The 19,505-nt window shown below is 42.4% G+C and overlaps 1 protein-coding gene across 1 annotated transcript in view; it reads right to left on the bottom strand.

Moving 5' to 3' along the window:
* SMU1 (SMU1 DNA replication regulator and spliceosomal factor) overlaps positions 1 to 17,977 on the bottom strand; it is a 31,579-nt gene extending 13,602 nt beyond the window's left edge. Inside the window, exons 1-6 of the mRNA XM_016960711.4 lie at positions 17,814 to 17,977; positions 14,828 to 15,038; positions 12,970 to 13,122; positions 10,069 to 10,179; positions 3,231 to 3,359; positions 1,646 to 1,765 (exon numbers count right to left, since the gene is read on the bottom strand). Coding sequence (XP_016816200.1) covers positions 1,646 to 1,765; positions 3,231 to 3,359; positions 10,069 to 10,179; positions 12,970 to 13,122; positions 14,828 to 15,038; positions 17,814 to 17,839 — 750 coding nt within the window. The 5' untranslated portion in view covers positions 17,840 to 17,977. The remainder of the gene's footprint in view (positions 1 to 1,645; positions 1,766 to 3,230; positions 3,360 to 10,068; positions 10,180 to 12,969; positions 13,123 to 14,827; positions 15,039 to 17,813) is intronic.
* Between the last annotated feature and the right edge of the window lie 1,528 nt (positions 17,978 to 19,505).

Genomic DNA, 19,505 nt, shown 5'->3' with positions numbered 1-19,505 from the left:
TCTGTAAAACAAAACAAGCAAAATCAAGAGATAAAAGTCAAAATTTTAAAATATTTGTAATGTATATTATAAAACTTCATTTCCTTAAAATATAAAGAGCTCCTACAAATCAATAAAGAACAATCCAACAGAAAAATGGGCAAAAGATATTAACAGACTTCATAGTGTAAGAAATATTAGTGACTTCGGTAAAATAAAAAAAATTGGTGGCTTTTCACATAGAAAAAGATGTTTAACTTCATTTATAAGAGAAATAGAATTAGTACTACAATTAGGTTAGATTGGAAATGATCTTAAATAAAATGGGTGGTTAAATACATCATGGTTCAATCCATGCAATGTAATATAATACAGCAATAATCTCCAACATATGCTATAAAAAGCAAGAAGTATAACAGGGTATATAGTATGCTATCATCTGTATTACAAAATTTTGAAAAGGATACATAATAAGTAACACACACACAGGATATTCCAGGAAAGTTACATAAGAAACTGGTAATCCTGGCTGGCCCAAGGAAGGCAAATGACTAGCTGAGGTACAAGTGTAGGAGCAAAACACTACTTGAGTAACTTTTTCTGTTTTTTTGAACTTTGTATCAGTTGTACATATAACCCCTTGAAAAAAAAATTTGTTTTTTGCACGTCCCTGTAATCCCAGCTACTCTGGAGGCTGAGGCAGAAGAATCCCTTGAACCCGGGAGGCGGAGGTTGCAGTGAGCCGAGATCGTGCCCCTGCACTCCAGCCTGGGCCACAAGGGCGAAACTCTGTTTTGTTTTGTTTTGTTTTGTTTTTTCCCCCGAGATGGAGTTTCGCTCTTGTTGCCCAGGCTGGAGTGCAGTGGCATGATCTCGGCTCACTGCAACCTCCACCTCCTATGTTCAAGCAATTTTCCTGCCTCAGTCTCCCGAGTAGCTGGGATTACAGGCACCCACCACCAGGCCCAGCTAATTTTTGTTTAGTTTATTTTTAGTAGAGAAGGGGTTTCACCATGTTGGCCAGGCTTGTCTCAAACTCCTGACCTCAGGTGATCCACCCGCCTCAGCCTCCTAAAGTGCTGGGATTACAGGCCTGAGCCATCACGCCCAGCCTGAAAAAAAATTTTTTACTTGTAAAAATAATAGATAATAAAACAATTACAGATCATAAAGGTCCTCCCTTGGTTAATAAAATTGGAATTTAATTAAACATACCGTTTTTTGCTTTTTGTTTTTGAGACAGCGTTGCTGCCCAGGCTAGAATGCAGTAGCATAATCATGGCTCACTGCAACCTCAAACTCCTGGCTTGAGGGATCCTCCCACTTCAGCCTCTCAGGCAGCTAAAACTATAGGTGCACACAAGCATGCATGGTTAATTTAAAAAAAATTTTTTTTTGGTAGAGACGCGGTCTCACTATGCTGCCCCGGCTGGGTTGAACTCCTGGGTTCAACTAAGTGATCCTCCTGCCTCAGCCTCCTCAGTAGCTAGGACCACAGGTGTGCACCACTGTCCCTAGCTTTAAATGAGTTTTTTAATTACAAAAGTAATACATGTTCATTACATACAGATCCTTTTTCAACTAATCTGATTTAGAGGCCATAGGTAAGTAATTCAAAGTAGGTAATTTTTCCACTAGGAAGGTTAACACATTTAAAATACTTTACCTTTCTGATTTTTCCAGTAGTAAAGTTCCATACTTCAATGAATCCATCAACAGACCCAGTGACCAAATACTGACCATCTGGAGAAAATCGAGCACACTCCACATGTGATTTCTGACCAAACTGTTTCAAATGAAACAATGAAACAGATGCATTTTTATCTAGTGGACTTAAAACAATTCCTTTTTTAACCTTTTGAGAAACCCTGCCCTAGCATAAAGTCATAGCTGGCCCATATTATAGAGTATTGGAGGGGTATTTCTGTACCTGGACGCAGGGAGCTGGGTGGATGTATTTTTCTCTGACTTAGTTTTAAGTCCAGGCACTAAGTTGAAGCTAGTTTTTTGAATGTGAGATTGATATTTCCAAAGGAAAGGACAAAAGCTATTTTAACATGGGACTTAGAACAAGTAATCCTGTTAGCTCAGACTGTAATGTTTTGCTAGAATCAGCCACTGTTAGCGTGACTTTCACACTCAGTATGGCCTAATATGTTCCTGTTGTGTATCTCAGGGGGAAAAAACTCATTTTTTCAAAGTAAATGTATGTTTCCCTATATTATTTTGTAAATAAACTTTCTATCAGTGTTTCATAACCTTCATTTAATGAAGTGATAATGTGTAGCTGACCAAACTTAGAAGAACTAATTAAAGCTAATATACTGTCTGATAAATGCATTCTGAGCATTTGCTAGTGAGGACGCTCCCAATAACAGATGAAAACTACAGAAAATTAGGTAGAAAGAACAAAGAAAAGCTCTAATGTGGATTTCACCTTAAATGCCAAAAAAGGAAAGTGTTTATAACAGAAAATCTTAGCCCAGCAGCATAATAATGATGGATTTCTATTTGTCTCAAGGTTTCAGGCAGAGTAAATAAAGGTGCTGCTTAAAAATATCTTTATCTGCAAGTTAGAATATATAATCCAGAAAAGGCAAACCCAAAATGTTAACCCAAAGTCAAAGATTTGAGGAATATGAAGTATTTTAAAATCCAGGAATTTAGAGCACAAATCCAGAGAAACTGTAATATAGAGATGCTAAAGTAGCAAATACACTTGTAATTCTGGGAATTACCTAGAACACTTTTTCCTAGAAAACTCTCAGATTTAAAAAAATAAAAAATAAATAAAAAATTTTTAAAAACCACACCATAGGAAGATAAAATCATTTTCCTCAAACATCACATAAGCCCACTTTGTAATCCCTCACTGGCACTCTGCCTGACACATAGCAGGCAAAATAAAAATGGTAAACAGGAGAAGTACATACAAAGTTCACAGTCCCAGGTGTAACCAAAAAAGAACTAACCATTCTTCCAAATGCAGGCTTCTTGGGAAGAAGTGCAAGGGCAGATGGTGGGCTAGATGTCAAGCTAGATGTCCATCCATTAGATGACACATCTGAGGTGTACCACTCCCAGGCCACAGCAGTATCCCAGTGGACACCTGCAGCAACCTTGAATATTGTCAGAGCTGGAGAATGAGTTCTCCCCCTCAATTATCCAAGCCCCTGGCACAGGGCCTGGCTGAGCCCATGACAAGTCCTCAACAAATGATTACTGACTGGCTGAATGTCTTAGGATCCTACCTTAATATGCCTGCTCAGTTGTGTAGGAAACTTTTCTTCTTCCACATCTTTGACAGCTGCCTTGCCTCGAAACAAATCTATGGTCATACCAGGAGGAAGCAATCCCTGATGCTGCTGCCACTTCAGTGCCTATGAGGAAAAAAAATATATAGCAATCTGCTCAGGTGCTTTTAAGATCTGGTCATAAGTGCTCAGAAACCAAGCCCGAAAGGATGAGGTTCAGAGAAAGCTGTGAGCCATCTAGACCCCAACTATTTTTGGCCATCCAAACATAAAGTAATCTGTGCTCCCCTGTGTGTCCAAGAACACAGGCTGATCTAAGGGTGAAGGGGACCTGAGAGCCAACAAGTCTATCATCCACCTATTTTCTTATAGGAGTGGCTCTTTTGTTATAAACAAAACTTGGAAAACAAAAATCTCCCATAGTTCTAACACTCAAACACACCCACTATTAACATTTTATATACTACCTTCCAATCTTCCCCCCCCCCACATATGTGTTTCATTAACCTAGTTGTAATTATACTATATGTAAAATTTTATTTTCTCCTGTTTTCACCTATCAACAGGTCATATTAGTCACAGCTATCATTTTAATGGCTGTAAAATATATCCCATCTAGTAGATGTCTCACAGTTAACATAATCAATATATTAGTGGACATTTACACTGCTTCCAATTTTTCAATCACCTAAATAATGCTGCAATGAACATCTTTGGACATAAAGCTTTTTCTATTTTGGGGATATTCCCCTCCTAGGGTATATTCCTGGAAAAGAAATTACCAAATCCAAAAAAGAACATGAATGGTTAAGGCTTTTGATATATTTGATATATACTGCCAAACTCCTTTCCAAAAGAGCTGCTTTCCAAAAAAAGTTGCAGTTGCAATAGTGTTCACAACTGCATTATGAGGGGTGAAATAATGAACTTTGGAGACAGATGGTCCTAGGCTAACTCATTCACCAGCTATGTCATTTTGACTCCCAGTTTTGCCAACTGAAAAAGTCAGGAAAAAAAGCCTAATTCGGGGGCCAAGCATGGTGGCTCACGCCTGTAATCCCAGCACTTTGGGAGGCCAAGGTGAGCAGATCACCTGAGGTCAGGAGTTCCAGGCCAGCCTGGTCAACATGGTGAAACCCCATCTCTACTAAAAATACAAAAATTAGCCAGGCGTGGTGGTGCATGCCTGTAATCCCAGCTACTTGGGAGACTGAGGCAGGAAAATTGCTTGAACCCGGGACACAGAGGTTGCAGTGAGCCAAGATCGCGCCACTGCACTCCCAGCCTGGGCAACAGAGTGAGACTGTCTCCAAAAAAAAAAAAAAAAAAAAAAAAAAAAGCCTAATTCATAGAGGATAAAACAAAATAATATAAGTGAAGCCTGTATAATAAGCACATGTTCACATAATAAGCACACAATCAATGTTTATTCCCCTTTCCTTTTGTTATTCCAAGAAAACTCAATAATTTTTGGTATCATTTAAAACGGGGGTCCCCAACCCCTGAACTGCAGACCAGTACTGGTCCATGGCCTGTTAGGAACCCAGCTGTACAGCAGGAGGTGAGTAGCCAGGGAGCAAGAGCATTACAGTCTGAGCTCCACCTCCTGTCAGATCTGCGCAGCATTAGATTCTCATAGGAGCATGAACCCTATTTTGAAATGCGCATGCGAGGGATCTAGGATGCATGCTCATTATGAGAATCTAATGCCTGATGATCTTAGATGGAAGAGTTTCGTCCCAAACCCACCCCCCTGACACCCCCACCACCATCTGTGGAAAAATCGTCTTCCACGAAACCAGTCTTTGGTGCCAAAAATGTTGGGGACCACTGATTTTAAAATTTTAGCTAATTTAATAAGTAGAAATAGAATACCCTACTTTAGTCAGTTCTCTGATTAATGAGTTGAACTTTTCTCTGTATTCATTAGATATATTTCCTCTTCTGTTAACTGTTTATTCATGTTATTTGCTCACTTATCTATCATAGTCTTACCATTCTCACCAATTTGTGAGCTTTAACGTGATAAAGGTATTTGTTGTTTATGTTTGCTGCAAAGAATTCTTTTACCAACTTTTTTTTTTAAAGAGAGGGGTTCTCATTCTGTCAGGCTGGAAAAGTGGCATGATCACAACTCACTGCAGCCTTGAACTCCTGGGCTCAAGCAGTCCTTCTGTCTCAGCCTTCCAAGTAGCTGTGACTATGTCTATTTTGGATTATAGCTTTATAGGTTTCTTTTCATCTTAAGTTCCGTTCTCGAGTGATGAAATCTGTTTACCTTTTCCTTGGTGTTTAATCTCTAAGCTTGGGAAGACTATCAGGTTTGATAGATTATATTATCTCCCAGTGTTTTTCTATTATCTTAAAATATCTAACTTTCTATCTGAAATTATGCTACATAAAATATGGGAGCAGGCTCTGATCTGACCTCTCCCCCGCAATTCTAAAGTCAGTGTCCCAACATCATATACTAAATGTATTTTTCTCTTATTCCTAGGTTTTGTGGTATTCTCCATTGTCATCCGTGGAATTATTATAAATAACAGAATTGGGTTTTTGCACTGTGGTTGCACTGGTTCCAACAGATATTCTTGTGTCCACTACCAAAATGATGCAAATTATAGGTCTTTATTAAATGCAGTATTTCTAAGACTAGTATGCTCTCAACATTCTTCCTTTCCAAAGTTTCTTTGCTAAATATATTTTTTCTTTTTTTTTTTTTAATTGAGACAGAGTCTCACTCTGTCACCCAGGCTGGAGTGCAGTGGCGCGATCTTGGCTCACTGCAGACTCTGCCTCCCGGGTTCAAGTGATTCTTCTGCCTCAGCCTCCCAGGTAGCTGGGATTACAGGCGCACGCCATGATGGCCAGCTAATTTTTCTATTTTTAGTAGAGACGAGGTTTCGCCACGTTGGCCAGGCTGGTCTCCAACTCCTGACCTCGGTTGATCCGCCCACCTGGGCTTCCCAAAGTGCTGGGATTACAGATGTGAACCACCACACCCGGCCACATTTTACTTTTCTTCTTCTACATGCTTTCCCTAGGTAATTACATTTACAGCTTCAACTACTACTATAATTTCCAAATCTATAATTTTAGCCAAAACCTCTAGGTTAAGGTCCAGATTCACAGATCCAAGGGCCTATACTGCAAGTTTCCACTTGTATGTCCCACAGGAACTTCAAAACATCTAAAAACGGATCATTTCCCCTATCCCTAGTTTCTACCCCAGCCCCCAACAAATCTGTCCTTCTTATATTTTCTACCAAGTCACTCAAACCAGAAACTAAAGGGAAACGAAACCTAGAACCAAAACCTCACTTGCTCTTCACATCTAACCAATTAAATGTAGAACACATGAGTTTATTTCCACTGTCTCTAGAAAATCCACTGAGTGATGGTAATTAAGGAATAAAAAAGATACATGCCCCAAAAGACAAAGAGAATGGGAGAACAGCAAGAAAAAAATGTTTGTTAAATTTTAGAAGGTGAAAAGTGAATGGACTAGTGGAAACCAAAAACAGAGAAAACTGAAACCTAATTGTACAAGGTGAAGAAGGGGAAGCCACAAGAAGCAAGCCAAACTACCTTGCAAAACTCCAAAAAGGCTTAGGAACTGGAGGAATCACATACCCTTCAAGGACAAGGCATGCTTCAAGGCTGAAAACAGGGGCAATATTAAAGTCTGTACAAGGAGCATTTAGCTACCACGACTTCTCCCAACCCTGAGCAACTACCTCGCCTTAGCCTCAAGAGAAATCAGGTGATGTATATTCTGGAAAGGTTGAGGTCCCTAGGCTCTGAAAATCTCAGTAGAGCTGAGGACAGGGTGGAGGTGAGAAGCCACAATGAAAACTGGGGGCTTCAGTGTACACTGGTATGCTGAACAGTGAGATTTCTCTATCCTCCACTCCTACCTGCATCCTCTCAGCTCACTCTCAAGATATGGTTTAGGCAAGAACTACTCTCCAAGCAGGAACTACTCTCTGGAAAAGTTGACCAGCCCAAGAGAACATTTCTGCAGAGAATGACAAATGAGGATCCCCATCCTATCATCCCAGGCTGAAGTCTATCAGTTCTCAAACTCCTCTTTCCAACCACCCAACCTGACATACCATAGCAGAGAGCTCTAAATATTTGAGGAAAACTCCCACATATGGTCAGCAAAACAAACAGGGAAGGGGAAAACTCAGAGAAAAAGAAAAAATAGGAATACAGGGACAATGCTGGAAGGATAATAAAACTTTAAACATTTAAAGAGAAAGAAAGATACACGGTATTACAGACACAAATAAAATCTCAAAAATTTATTTCTATGCTTCCTTTCTCAGGAAGTTACTGGACTCAGTACTCCCACAAAATGAGGGTCTAGGCTGGGCTCAGCGGCTTATACCTGTAATCCCAGTACTTAGGAAGGCAGAGGCAGGATAGTCTGGGCAACACAGCAAGGCTCTGTTCTCCATTTAATTAAAAAAAAAAAAAAAAAAAGGCCGGGTGCGGTGGCTCACGCCTGTAATCCCAGCACTTTGGGAGGCCGAGGTGGGCAGATCACGAGGTCAAGAGATCGAGACCATCCTGGCCAACATGGTGAAACCCCGTCTCTACTAAAAATACAAAAATTAGCTGGGCATGGTGGTGGGCACCTGTGGTCCCAGCTACTCGGGAGGCTGAGGCAGGAGAATTGCTCGAACCCAGAAGGTGGAGGTTGCAGTGAGCCAAGACTGTGCCACTGCACTCCAGCCTGGCGACAGAGTGAGACTCTGTCTCAAAAAAAAAAAAAAAAAAAAAAAAAAAAAAAAAAAAAAAAAGGTCTAACTATGAAAGAAAGAAAAATGAGGAATCTATAAATAAGACCTACAAAAAAAATAAGAGACCCAAAATTCCCAGTATGAAGATGAGAGAAGTCCTGGTACAGTAACTGTGCAGCAATGCAAGAGAACTAGTCCTGATGGGAACAAAAAGAGAAGGGCCTCAGAAAAGATATCAGCAAGCGGAAAAAAAAGGACTTTTGACGGTTCTACTAGAAATACTCAGGCTGGACTAGCAGAAGTGCATAGAAAACTAGGCAAAAGAAAAAATAAGCAATAATTATTGCAAATCATAAAAATTTATGTAAGAAATTACATGTAATTATTTTTTAGCTGTGAACAATAGCTATATAAAAATAACTATGTAAACATTGAATACAGATTGAACCAAAAGTTGTGATACGGCTCTACTGAAAATCCAGAAGAAGAGTAAGTGTGTATTGAGGAGAGTGGGTATAAGACAAATCATTTTTCGCTGAAGAAAGTTAGTTGCTAATGACCAAAAAAAAAAAAAAAAAAAAAAAAAAAATCAGGTAATAACAGTATAAACATGGTATTCAGCTATGGAGCTAAGTCAGGAAAGTTAAGAATCAGAGGTGGAGAAGGGAAGCACATGGGACTGTTTTTCACTGTAAGCCCTGAAGTACTACTTAAACAATGCACAGCTATTAGTTTGATTAAAAAATCAAAAAGCAGCTTACTTTTTTTTTTTTTTTTTTGAGATGAAGTCTCGCTCTTGTCTCCCAGGCTGGAGTGCAATGGCTCGATCTCGGCTCACTGCAACCTCCGCCTCCTGGGTTCATGTGATTCTCCTGCCTCAGCCTCCCGAGTAGCTGAGATTACAGGTTCCTGCCACCACGCCCAGCTAATTTTTGTATTTTTAGTAGAGACGGGGTTTCACCATGTTGGCCAGGCTGATCTCCAGCCCCTGATCTCAGGTGATCCACCCACCTTGGCCTCCCAAAGTGCTGGGATTACAGGCATGGGCCACCATGCCAGGCCAAAAAGCAGCTTACTTTTGAATCTCAGAGTCACTGCAGGCCTGCAACAAATAGCTTTTTGGTCCTTTTCTAAATGCAGATTTAGTGCAAAAAGGTTATTAACATCCCTATTAATCACCTGTGCCCTTTGTTATTTATAATATATCTATTACTCTAAGTAGCTTTATAATAATGACCATGCTGGCAACACTATTAGTAATTTTTTAAAAAATCATCACCAGCAGCTACCATTTACTATTTACAAGGTGCCAGGAAATGTATAAAGTGTTTATGAACATTATTTCTCTTAATCCTTACTCTCAATACTGTGACGAGTAAATGGGACCAGAAAAGTTAAGTAATTTGCCAAGACTATATAGCTGGTAAATGAGAAAGCCTGGATTCTAACTAGGATGGGCATTTGTTCCAATCTTTCCAGGACAGTTACTATTTGCACTTGGTGTTCTGGCATAGGGATCAACTGTACTCTCAACGATATTCCAGACAGGATGATAAATTCTATGGTAACCCTAATTCTAACTGACTCCAGAGCTTGTTCTTAACCACTAATCTATATTGCCTCTCCCAGGAAAGAGGGAGAGTGGAACAGCACAGTTACTGGAATAAGCAACTCTGTAGGTAGTCCCCAATTCTTAGGGTGTACAATTTCTTCAGCTAAGACATAGTTTATACATAGGAAATTAGGAAATTGTACCAGGAGTTCACTTTTTAAATTTATTTTTATTTTTGGAGACAGGGTCTCACTCTGTTGCCCAAGCTGGAGTATAATGGCATGATCATAGCTGTCATCTCAATCTTCTGGGCTCCAGTGATCATCCCACCTCAGCCTCCCAAGTAACTGAGACCACAGGCACACCCCACCATACCCCGCTAATTTTTTTACTTTTTGTAGAGACAGGGTCTCACAATGTTGCTTAGGCTGGTCTCCAACTACTAGGCTCAAGTGATTCTCCTGCCTCAGCCTCCCAAAGTGCAAGGATGACAGGTGTGAGCCACCACACCTGGCCTCTACAGGAATTGAATTACCTGTCCCAGCAATGCCATGAGACGAGATGGAGGCACCACACTGACTTCGCCAGCTAAGGCCTGGGCAATTGCTGCTCTTCTCTTTTCTTTGCTACTTCCATCTGGGTATGCCTGAAAAAGGAGAGGGTGTAGCATCATTTCCAAGAAGCAACAACAAGATATGAGTGTGCTTATTTAAAACAAACAAGCAGAAGCATACACAGAGGAAAATGTGAAAAGAAATTACCCAGTTAAAGAAGGGATTAGTTGAACTAATTTAGTTTTTGAAAATGACTTCCCAATTCTGCCCGCTTGCATTTCAAAAGTATGAGTTGGGAGAAAACTGAGGTCAGCCAATCCACACTATTATTATTTTTTCATTGAGTTCCTGGCCAAAGGACACACTGCTATTTTTCTGAAAAGAGTCCAAGTAAACCACATTAAACCCAGTTTTTGAAAAATTTGCAGAACCAAGAATTCTTTTATACTCTTTAGTAATTTCTTAAATGGCTCCCAGCACAGAAGTGCTTCACCACCTCTAAGTTAAATCCTGTCCTGGTAATCTAAAATCCTTTCCTTTATCCTCATAGATTTTGTAGGTTTACTCTAACATTCTATTATCCAGTGCCTATTAAGTTCTTCTTCCTCCTGAGAAAATACTTGCAAACTACCCATCTGACAAGGGATTAATAACCAGAATATGGCTGGGCAGGGTGGGTCACGCCTGTAATCCCAACATTTTCGGGGGCTGAGGCTGGCAGATCACCCGAGGTCAGGAGTTTGTGACCAGCCTGGCCAACATGGTGAAACTCTGTCGCTACTAAAAATAGAAAAACTAGCCAGGCCATAGTGGTGGGTGCCTGTAATCTCAGCTACTCGGGAGGCTGAGGCAGGAGAATTCCTGCAACCTGGGAGGCGGAGGTTGCAGTGAGCTAAGATCGTGCCATTGCACTCCAGCCAGGGAGACAACAGCAAGACTCTGTCTCAGAAAAATAAATAAACAAATAAACAAATAACCAGAATACAGGGCCAAGTGCGGTGGCTCATGCCTGTCATCCCAGCACTTTGGGAGGCCGAGGCGGGTGGACTGCTTGAGGCCAGGACTTTGAGACCAACCTGGCCAACATGGCGAAACCCCATCTCTACTGAAAACTCAAAAATTAGCTGAGTGTGGTGGCACACACCAGTAATCCCAGCTACTTGGTGGCTGAGGCACGAGAATTACTTGGACGCAGGAAGCGGAGGCTGCAGTGAGCCGAGATCACGCCACTGCACTCCAGCCTGGGTAACAGAGCTCTGTCTCAAAAACAACAACAACAACAACAACAAAACCCAGAATATATAAGGAGCTCAAACAACTCTACGGGAAAAAAATCTGATAATCCAATGTTAAAAATGGGTGAAAGATCTGAATAGACATTTCTCAAAAAAAGACACACACAAGGCAAACAGGTTTATTTAAAGGTGCTCAACACAACTGATCATTAGAGAAATGCAAATCAAACTACAATGAGATATCATCTCACTCCAGTTAAAATGGCTTTTATACAAAAACACAGGAAATAACAAATGCTGGTGAGTAAGTGGAGAAAAAGGAACCCTCGTACACTATTAGTGGGAATGTAAATTAGTACAACCACTATGGAGAATAGTTTGGAGATTCCTCAAAAAATTAAACATGGAGGTACCATATGATCCAGCAATCCCACTGCTAGGTACACACCCAAAAGGAAATCAGTATATCAAAGAGATATCTGCACTCCCATGTTTATTACAGCAGTGTTCACAATAGGCAAGATTTGGAAGCAACGATAAGTGACCATTAACAGATAAATAAAGAAAATGAGGTACATGTACACAATGGTGTACTAGCTGGACATATAAAAGAATGAAATCCTGTCATTTGCAACAACATGCATGTAACTAGAGCTCATTATGGTAAGCGAAATAAGCCAGGCACAGAAAGACAGACTTTGCATGTTCTCATTTATTTGCAGGAACTAAAAATTAAAACATGGAGATAGAGAGTAGAAGGATGGTTGTCAGAGGCTGGGAAGGGTGGAGGTGGCGGGGGTAAGAAGGAAAGTGGGGATGGTTAATAGATACAAAAAATATAAAGAATAAATAAGAAATAGTATTTGATAGCACAACAGGGTGACTATAGCCAATAATAATTATACATTTTAAAATAACTGAAAGAATTGTTTGTAACACAAAGGATACATGCTTGAGGTGATGGATACTCCATTTACCCTCATTATGCACTGCATGCCTATATCAAAATATCTCATGTACCCCATAAATATATACACCTACTATGTACCCATAAAAAAATTTTTTTAATCCTTTTTCCTCCTATTTTGACAAACCTCTAGTAAAAGGCTGGGGGGGTGGGCAGGAAGAATGAAACCATACAGATAATAAGGTTTAGGAAGAATGAAACTATACAGATAATAAGGTTTTGGAAGAATAAAAGACTATCATCATGCTCTACTGGTAAGCATAATCCGCTAAGAAACAAAAGCACAAGCTTCTAGGGACTAAAAAGGCTAGAAGGAAACTGCAATTGTTAGGGACAAGACACACAAATGATCAGTGAACATACCAGCAGTTAGGCAGCACTTCGGGGAGGGCTAATGTGGAAATGACATCAGAATAAAATTTTCTGCTTTTTTTACTAACCAACACGCAATCATCTAAACTGAGGTGTATAGAAGACTCAAATAATCAGAAAACTGAACAAAATTATTCTCTTTAACATACGCAAATTTCAGCCAACATATATAAACAGAGAAGCATCATTCTAAAAAATTAAAATCACAAAGAGTATACAATAAAATGGTAAAAAAAAAAAAAAAAAAAGATCATGTTATTCCATTTCCAAAGTTAACAAAAAGTTCCTTTTCATTACCACAGTCATACCTCACGAGGATCAAAGTAAGACCTGGCCAAAAGGTTCTCCAGATGAATATATCGCTCTGGCTGTGTTTGTTTTAACATGATCATGGGATCAGTCTGTCTCAAAAGTGACCTGGCAGCACCCAATTCACGGAGCTCTATCAATTCCAGAACAACCTGGACAATTAAAAAAAAAACAAAAAAAACCCCAGATGTTTCAACACATTGTCTTATTAATATTTTTCGGTAAAATATCTAACACAGATATGGCCTGTCAAAGGATTTCCAATACCAGGAAGTGCCCCTTTCCATTTTCACTAGCAATTTCAGGTGGACTTGGTGGGCTTGGTGGCTCATGCCTATAATCCTAACACTGTGGGAGGCCAAGATGGGCGGATCACTTGAGGTCAGCAGTTCGAAACCAGCCTGGCCAACGTGGTGAAACCGACTCTCTACTAAAAATATTAAAAAAATTAGCTGGGTGTGGTGGTATATGCCTGTAATCCCAGCTACTTGGGAGGCTGAGGCAGGAGAACTGCTTGAACCCGAGAGGCGGAGAGTGCAGTGAGCCAAGCTCATGCTACTGTACACTGGCCTGGGCGACAGAGCAAGATCTGTCTCAATAAATAAATAAATAATAATTTCAATCCTTCAAACTCTATCCTTCATTTTTATCTACCAATCTCCCCTCCTCTCAGGCTTCTTGCTCAGAATGTAGATGCCAAAGAAAGCTAAAGATGGGAATATACCCATGGGATCCAGAGAAACCTTTCTCCAGTTACCAAAATTTTCTTTGGGAATTATTGAACTCATACGGATTGTAAAGAAACAAACTGCCCAGACACGGCAGCTCACACCTGTAATCCCAGCATTTGGGAGGCCGAGGCAGGTGGATCACTTGAGGTCAGGAGTTGGAGACCAGCCTGGCCAATGTGGTGAAACCCCGTCTCTACTAAATATAAAACTTAGCTGGGCGTGGTGATGCACGCCTGTAATCCCAGCTACTCGGGAGGCTGACGCAGAAGAATCGCTTGAACCCCGGAGATGGAGGTTGCAGTGAGCAGAGATCGCACCACCGCACTCCAGCCTGGGTAACAGAGTGAGACTCTGTCTCAAAAAAAAAAAAAAAAAAAACAACTAGTAAACAAAAACAAAAAACCAATTTCACTACTTTTACTTCAAATTACAATCTTATTTCCAGAAAGTCTACTCTGCTGTTTTATAATCACAAATTTGTCTGATCTTTGTCCTAGGTTCTTGGCTTGGAGCTTCTTGGAATTTGACCAGTGATAGGGGTATCTTTGTTACTCCTGGGCCCCTTGAATCACACCTGGGTTTGTGCAAAGGAAATGGCTCAGGATAGGTACGAGCTAGTTATCAGAAAGACTAACTATGTGATTAGAAAGTTGAGGCTCTCTCGTGCCTGTAATCCCAGCCCTTTGGAAAGTCAAGGCTGGCGAACTGCTTGAGCCCAGGAGTTTGAGACCACCCTGGGTATTATGGTGAGATCCTGTCTCTACAGAAAAATGCAAAAATTAGGCAGGCGTGGTGGTGCGTGCCTGTGTTCCTAGCTACTCAGGAGGCTGAGGCAGGAGGAAGGATTGATCCTGGAAATGGAGGATGCAGCAAGCTGTGATCTTGCCACTGCACTCCAGAATGGGTAACAGAACAAGATCCAGTCTCAAAAAAAGGAAAGAATTTTAATTTGGGAAATCCTGGATTTTCCAAGAAGGGAGAAAAAATACAATGTCAAGCCTTGCCATTGTTGTATGGGCTGATGCAGCCCTACAGTGCTTGAAGGAATGCTCACTGACGCTTTTTAGTTGGGGAGCTGGCCCACAACAAACCAACCCATGGGGATCAGCATCACCACCACTCTTACCTGTTCATAGAGGTCAATGAGGGTTTTGTCTGGCAATTTCAGAGACTGTATAGCCTGCAACACAGTATCCCAATGGCCACTGTTAATGTCAGCCACAAAACTCTCAATGCTGTCCACAGTATTCAGAGACACAGTAGTCTCCTCCTGCAAGGTGGCTAACGCCCGATGTAAACTGTTCTCCTTCAAGTACTGCATAATAAGGCGGATCACACTGAAAGAAAACAAATCGTTCAGCTCAGGGATTCTCACTCACCAGAGGTCAAAAATAAAGCCTACCAAGCTCCTACTCAATCATCTTCCTTTCACTACTATTTCTTTATCATGTGAGTAAAATTTTCCAAAATCACGGAATCTAAACTATAAGGGGACCCCCCCAACCATAGAGACAGAACTGGGGTTCAAGGAAGGGAAATCATTTGCCTAATGTCTCAGTCAGCTAGAAAGGGAGTTGGTATCAAGGTGACTATCTTATTTCCTAATCCAGAGCCTAGTTTCCTATTCATTCTTGTAATTATATTGTAGCACACTTCACTGAAATACTTTAAATGACTAGACTAGTTATTTATACAAAATAATCTAAATGAGGCTGGGCATGCTGGCTCATGACTGTAATCTCAGTAATTTGGGAGGCTGAGGCAGGAGGATTGCGGAAACCAGGAGGTTTGAGACCAGATCAGGCAGCTGTGAGACCCCATCTCTACAAATTTTTTTTTTAATTAGCCAAACATGGTGGCATGTGCCTGTAGTCCCAGCTACTTGGGATGTTGATGTGGGAGGATCCCTTGAGCCCAGGAGTTCAAGACCAGCATGGGCAACATAAGGAGACCCCTTCTCTACACACACACACACACACACAAAATTAGCTAGGCATGATAGTGTGTGCTTGTGGTCCCAGCTACCTGGGAAGCTGGGGTGGGAGGATTGCTTGTATCCATAAGGTTGAGGCTGCAGTGAGCCGTGATCATGCCACTGCACTCTAGCCTGGGAAAGAGAGCAAGACCTTGTCTCAAAAAAATAAATAAAATAAAACCTATGAGGTAAGTTTACTTTTATCCCCAATTTACAGATGAGGATTTGATCAGATAATAGAGATAATAAGTGGAAAAATCAGGACTCAAACTGGCAGTGTGGCTCTAGAGCATGTATTCCTGAGGAGAAAGCAAACATCCTCTTTTTTTTTTTTTTTTTTTTGAGAAACGGTCACTTGCATCGCTCAGGCTGGACAGAATAGTGGCGTGATTGTGGCTCACTGCAGCCTCGGCCTCCTGGGATCAGGTGATCCTCTCACCTCAGCCTCCCAAGTAGCTGAGACCACAGGCATGCACCACCACACTGGCTAATTGTTGTATTTTTTGTAGAGACGTGGTTTTGCCATGTTGACCATGCTGGTCTCAAACTTCTGGGCTCAAGTAATCCATCCACCTCAGCTTCCCAAAGTGTTGAGATGACAGGTGTGAGCCACCGCACCTGGCCCCTCTTCTTAAAAACAACTATAGGCCGGCCGCGGTGGCTCACGCCTGTAATCTCACCACTTTGGAAGGCTGAGGCGGGCAGATCACAAGGTCAGGAGATCGAGACCATCCTGGCTAACACGGTGAAACCCCGTCTCTACTAAAAATACAAAAAAATTAGCCGGGCATGGTGGTGGGCGCCTGTAGTCCCAGCTACTCGGGAGGCTGAGGCAGGAGAATGGCGTGAACGTGGGAGGCGGTGCTTGCAGTGAGCGGAGATCGCGCCACTGCATTCCAGCCTGGGTGACAGAGTGAGACTCCGTCTCAAAAAAAAAAAAAAAGGGAACTGATTGCTGCTACTTGCAGTAGTCTTTTTCTCTCATGGCCCCTTTATGAGGTATGCAGGTATCCAGACTTAGACCCCTGTTATTCTGCTATGATACTATCTTCCTTAGCACATGTCCGTTGACTTCCATTTTACACTCCCAAAATAAGTCATCTCTCTCCTCAAACAGCTCACATTTGACATAGCCAAAATCAAATTCCCTACCTTCAAACAGAAATGAATACATAAAGAGCTAGAAGCTTTGAAGATAGTCTGGGATTTGAATCAAAGTTATGTGACCTTGGACAAGTAGGTTAACATCATTTCAGTATTTGCTGAATGCATAAACCTCCCTTCCTCCTATGAAGTCTCCAAAAAAGGTCCTCTCCCTCCCTTACACTCAGACACAATTTTTATGTCTGTTAATTTAATTATTATTAAGTGTTGGCAAGGACAGGTGGAGGATGGAGTTCTGGAAAAGCACACTAAGGTCTTCTTTAGTCACTAATTCTCATCCCCTATTCCTTGAAAATTTTTCTTTCTAGCCCAGTCTCCAGTCTGTCTCTCCCCAGACAACCCAAAATTCAGTGCCAGATCGGGCCTGATAGTTGTTCATTCATTCCAAAAGCTAGTTGTTCATTCATTCCAAAAGCAATTAACTCTTCCTCTAAGGTATGCTAGACACTGAGAACACAAGGAAAAGGAGCTCCTAGGCACCGACAAAGGCTAGTTTGGGGTGAGGTTATCAAACAGTGACAATACTGAGTGAGAAACGCTAGGCAGAGAAAAGCAAAGGGGCCGTATAAGCACAGAGACAACGAATCACATTGCATAAGCTGGACAGGGAGAGAAGCAAGGCTTAAAGAGACCTATCCCCCTGCGCAGATAATTAGACTGGAGTCCAGAGTGGATCCTTAATTTGGTCAATCACAGCGCGCCAGCAGTCGGCCAAGGACAGAACTTAGGTCTGCAAGGTGTGTTTTCCCCACCCGTGCCACCTCCCTCGAGGTTTTGGGCTTCACGTCTGAGAGCTGCTACTTTCCTGTGGGCCCACCTCCGAGGTAGCGAGATCCAAGATGCTTTTTTGGGGGCAAGGAAATGGCCCTCCACTCCCTGGCCTCTCGGACGCCTTCTCCCGAGTACCCTCCGCCCCACACCCTTAACCTCCAGGCCCCCGGCAAGGCGCGAACATCCCCACCGCAGGACTCACTCCGAAGATTCGATTTCGATCGACATAGCTGTATCTCTCCGGGAGCAGGCACCAGTTCTCCCTCAAGGCCAGTCGCGCAACACACCAACGACACCTCCGGCGGACACCTAACGTCACTTCCGCTTGGGTCGGCGTCTGGCTCCCGCTCTAGAGATAGAGTGAACGAAGAGTAGGGGCGAGGTTCGCGTAGGGGCGGAGCCCTCAGGGGCTGTCAGAGGGCGGAGTTTATGCCCCTGCCCCAGAGAAATACGCATCAGGAGGAAGACTGTTTAAAAGCAGGCCGGAGCCGGGTGCGGTGGCTCACGCTTGTAATCCCAACACTTTGGAAGGCCGAGGCGGGCGATCACCTGAGGTCATGAGTGCGAGACCAGCCTGACCAACATGGAGAAACCCCGTCTCTACTAAAAATACAAAATAAGCCGGGCGTAGTGGCGCATGCCTGTAATCCCTACTCGGGAGCCTGAGGCAGGAGAATCGCTTGAACCCAGGAGGCGGAGGTTGCGGTGAGCCGAGATCGCGCCGTTGCACCCCAGCATGGAAAACAAGAGCGCAACTCCGTCTCAAAAAAAAAAAAAAAAAAAAAAGAAAGATAGAAGAGAAAAAGAAAAAAAGCACCGGGCGCCATACAGCTCACAAATGTACTGAAAAGAAAAGCGCTGGGGCGGAGCGCGGTGGGTCGCGCCAGTACTCCCAGCGCGCGAGTTCGAGACCAGCCTGGGCAACATGGTGAAGCCCCGTCTCTACTAAAAATACAAAAATTAGCCGGGCGTGGTGGCGGGGGCGCCTGTAATCTCAGCTACTCCTGAGTCTGTGGCAGGAGAATCGTTTCACCTCGGGAGGTGGAGGTTGCGGTGAGCCGAGATCACACCATTGCACTCCAACCTGGGCAAGGAGAGCAAAATTCCGTCTCAAAAGAAGAAAAGAAAAGTAGTGGTGATCAGATTGTAGTAAGAAAAGCAAAGAAAAGAAATAAAGAAGAAAAGAAAGAAAAGAAAGAGCACTGGTTTGGAAAGATTGCTTTTTTTTTGAGACGGAATCTCGCACTGTCGCCCGGGCTGGAGAGCACAATGGCGCGATCTCGGCTCACTGCAAACTCTGCCTCCCGGGTTCAGGAGATTCTCTTGCCTCAGCCTCCAGAGTAGCTGGGATTACAGGTTTCTTGCCATCACGCCCGGCTAATTTTTTGTATTTTTAGTAGAGATGGGATTTCACTATGTTGGTCAGGCTGTTCTCGAACTCCTGACCTCATGATCCGCCCGCCTCGGTCTCCCAAAGTGCTGGGATTACAGGCGTGAGTCACTGCGCCCAGCCAATGTTGCTTTCGTTTGATGTAATTAGTTGATTAGATTTAAGATGAGGCTGAATATGCAATACCTGATGGGATATTAATACATTCAAAACCAACATAACACTAGCCAAAATTTATAGGAAGAGTTAATTGAGGATTTTGGTTGGTTGGTTGGTTTTGCGTTTTTCTGAATCAAGGACTCGCTTTGTTGCCCATGCTGGAGTGCAGTGTCTCGATTGTGGCACACTGCAGCCTCGACCCCTCCGGCTCAAGCAATCCTCCCACCTCAGCCACCCAAAGTGCTGGGATTACTGGCATGAGCCACCACGCCCTGTCACGGGACTTTAGGTCAAACACATTATTACATTTGTAGTGACAAATGAAATGTAGAGATATCTGTGAAC

Source organism: Pan troglodytes, chromosome 11, assembly GCF_028858775.2.
Source record: "Pan troglodytes isolate AG18354 chromosome 11, NHGRI_mPanTro3-v2.0_pri, whole genome shotgun sequence".
Lineage (NCBI taxonomy): Eukaryota > Metazoa > Chordata > Mammalia > Primates > Hominidae > Pan > Pan troglodytes.
The sequence above is the reverse complement of the archived record's forward strand: the minus strand, read 5'-3'. Positions and strand labels throughout refer to the sequence as shown.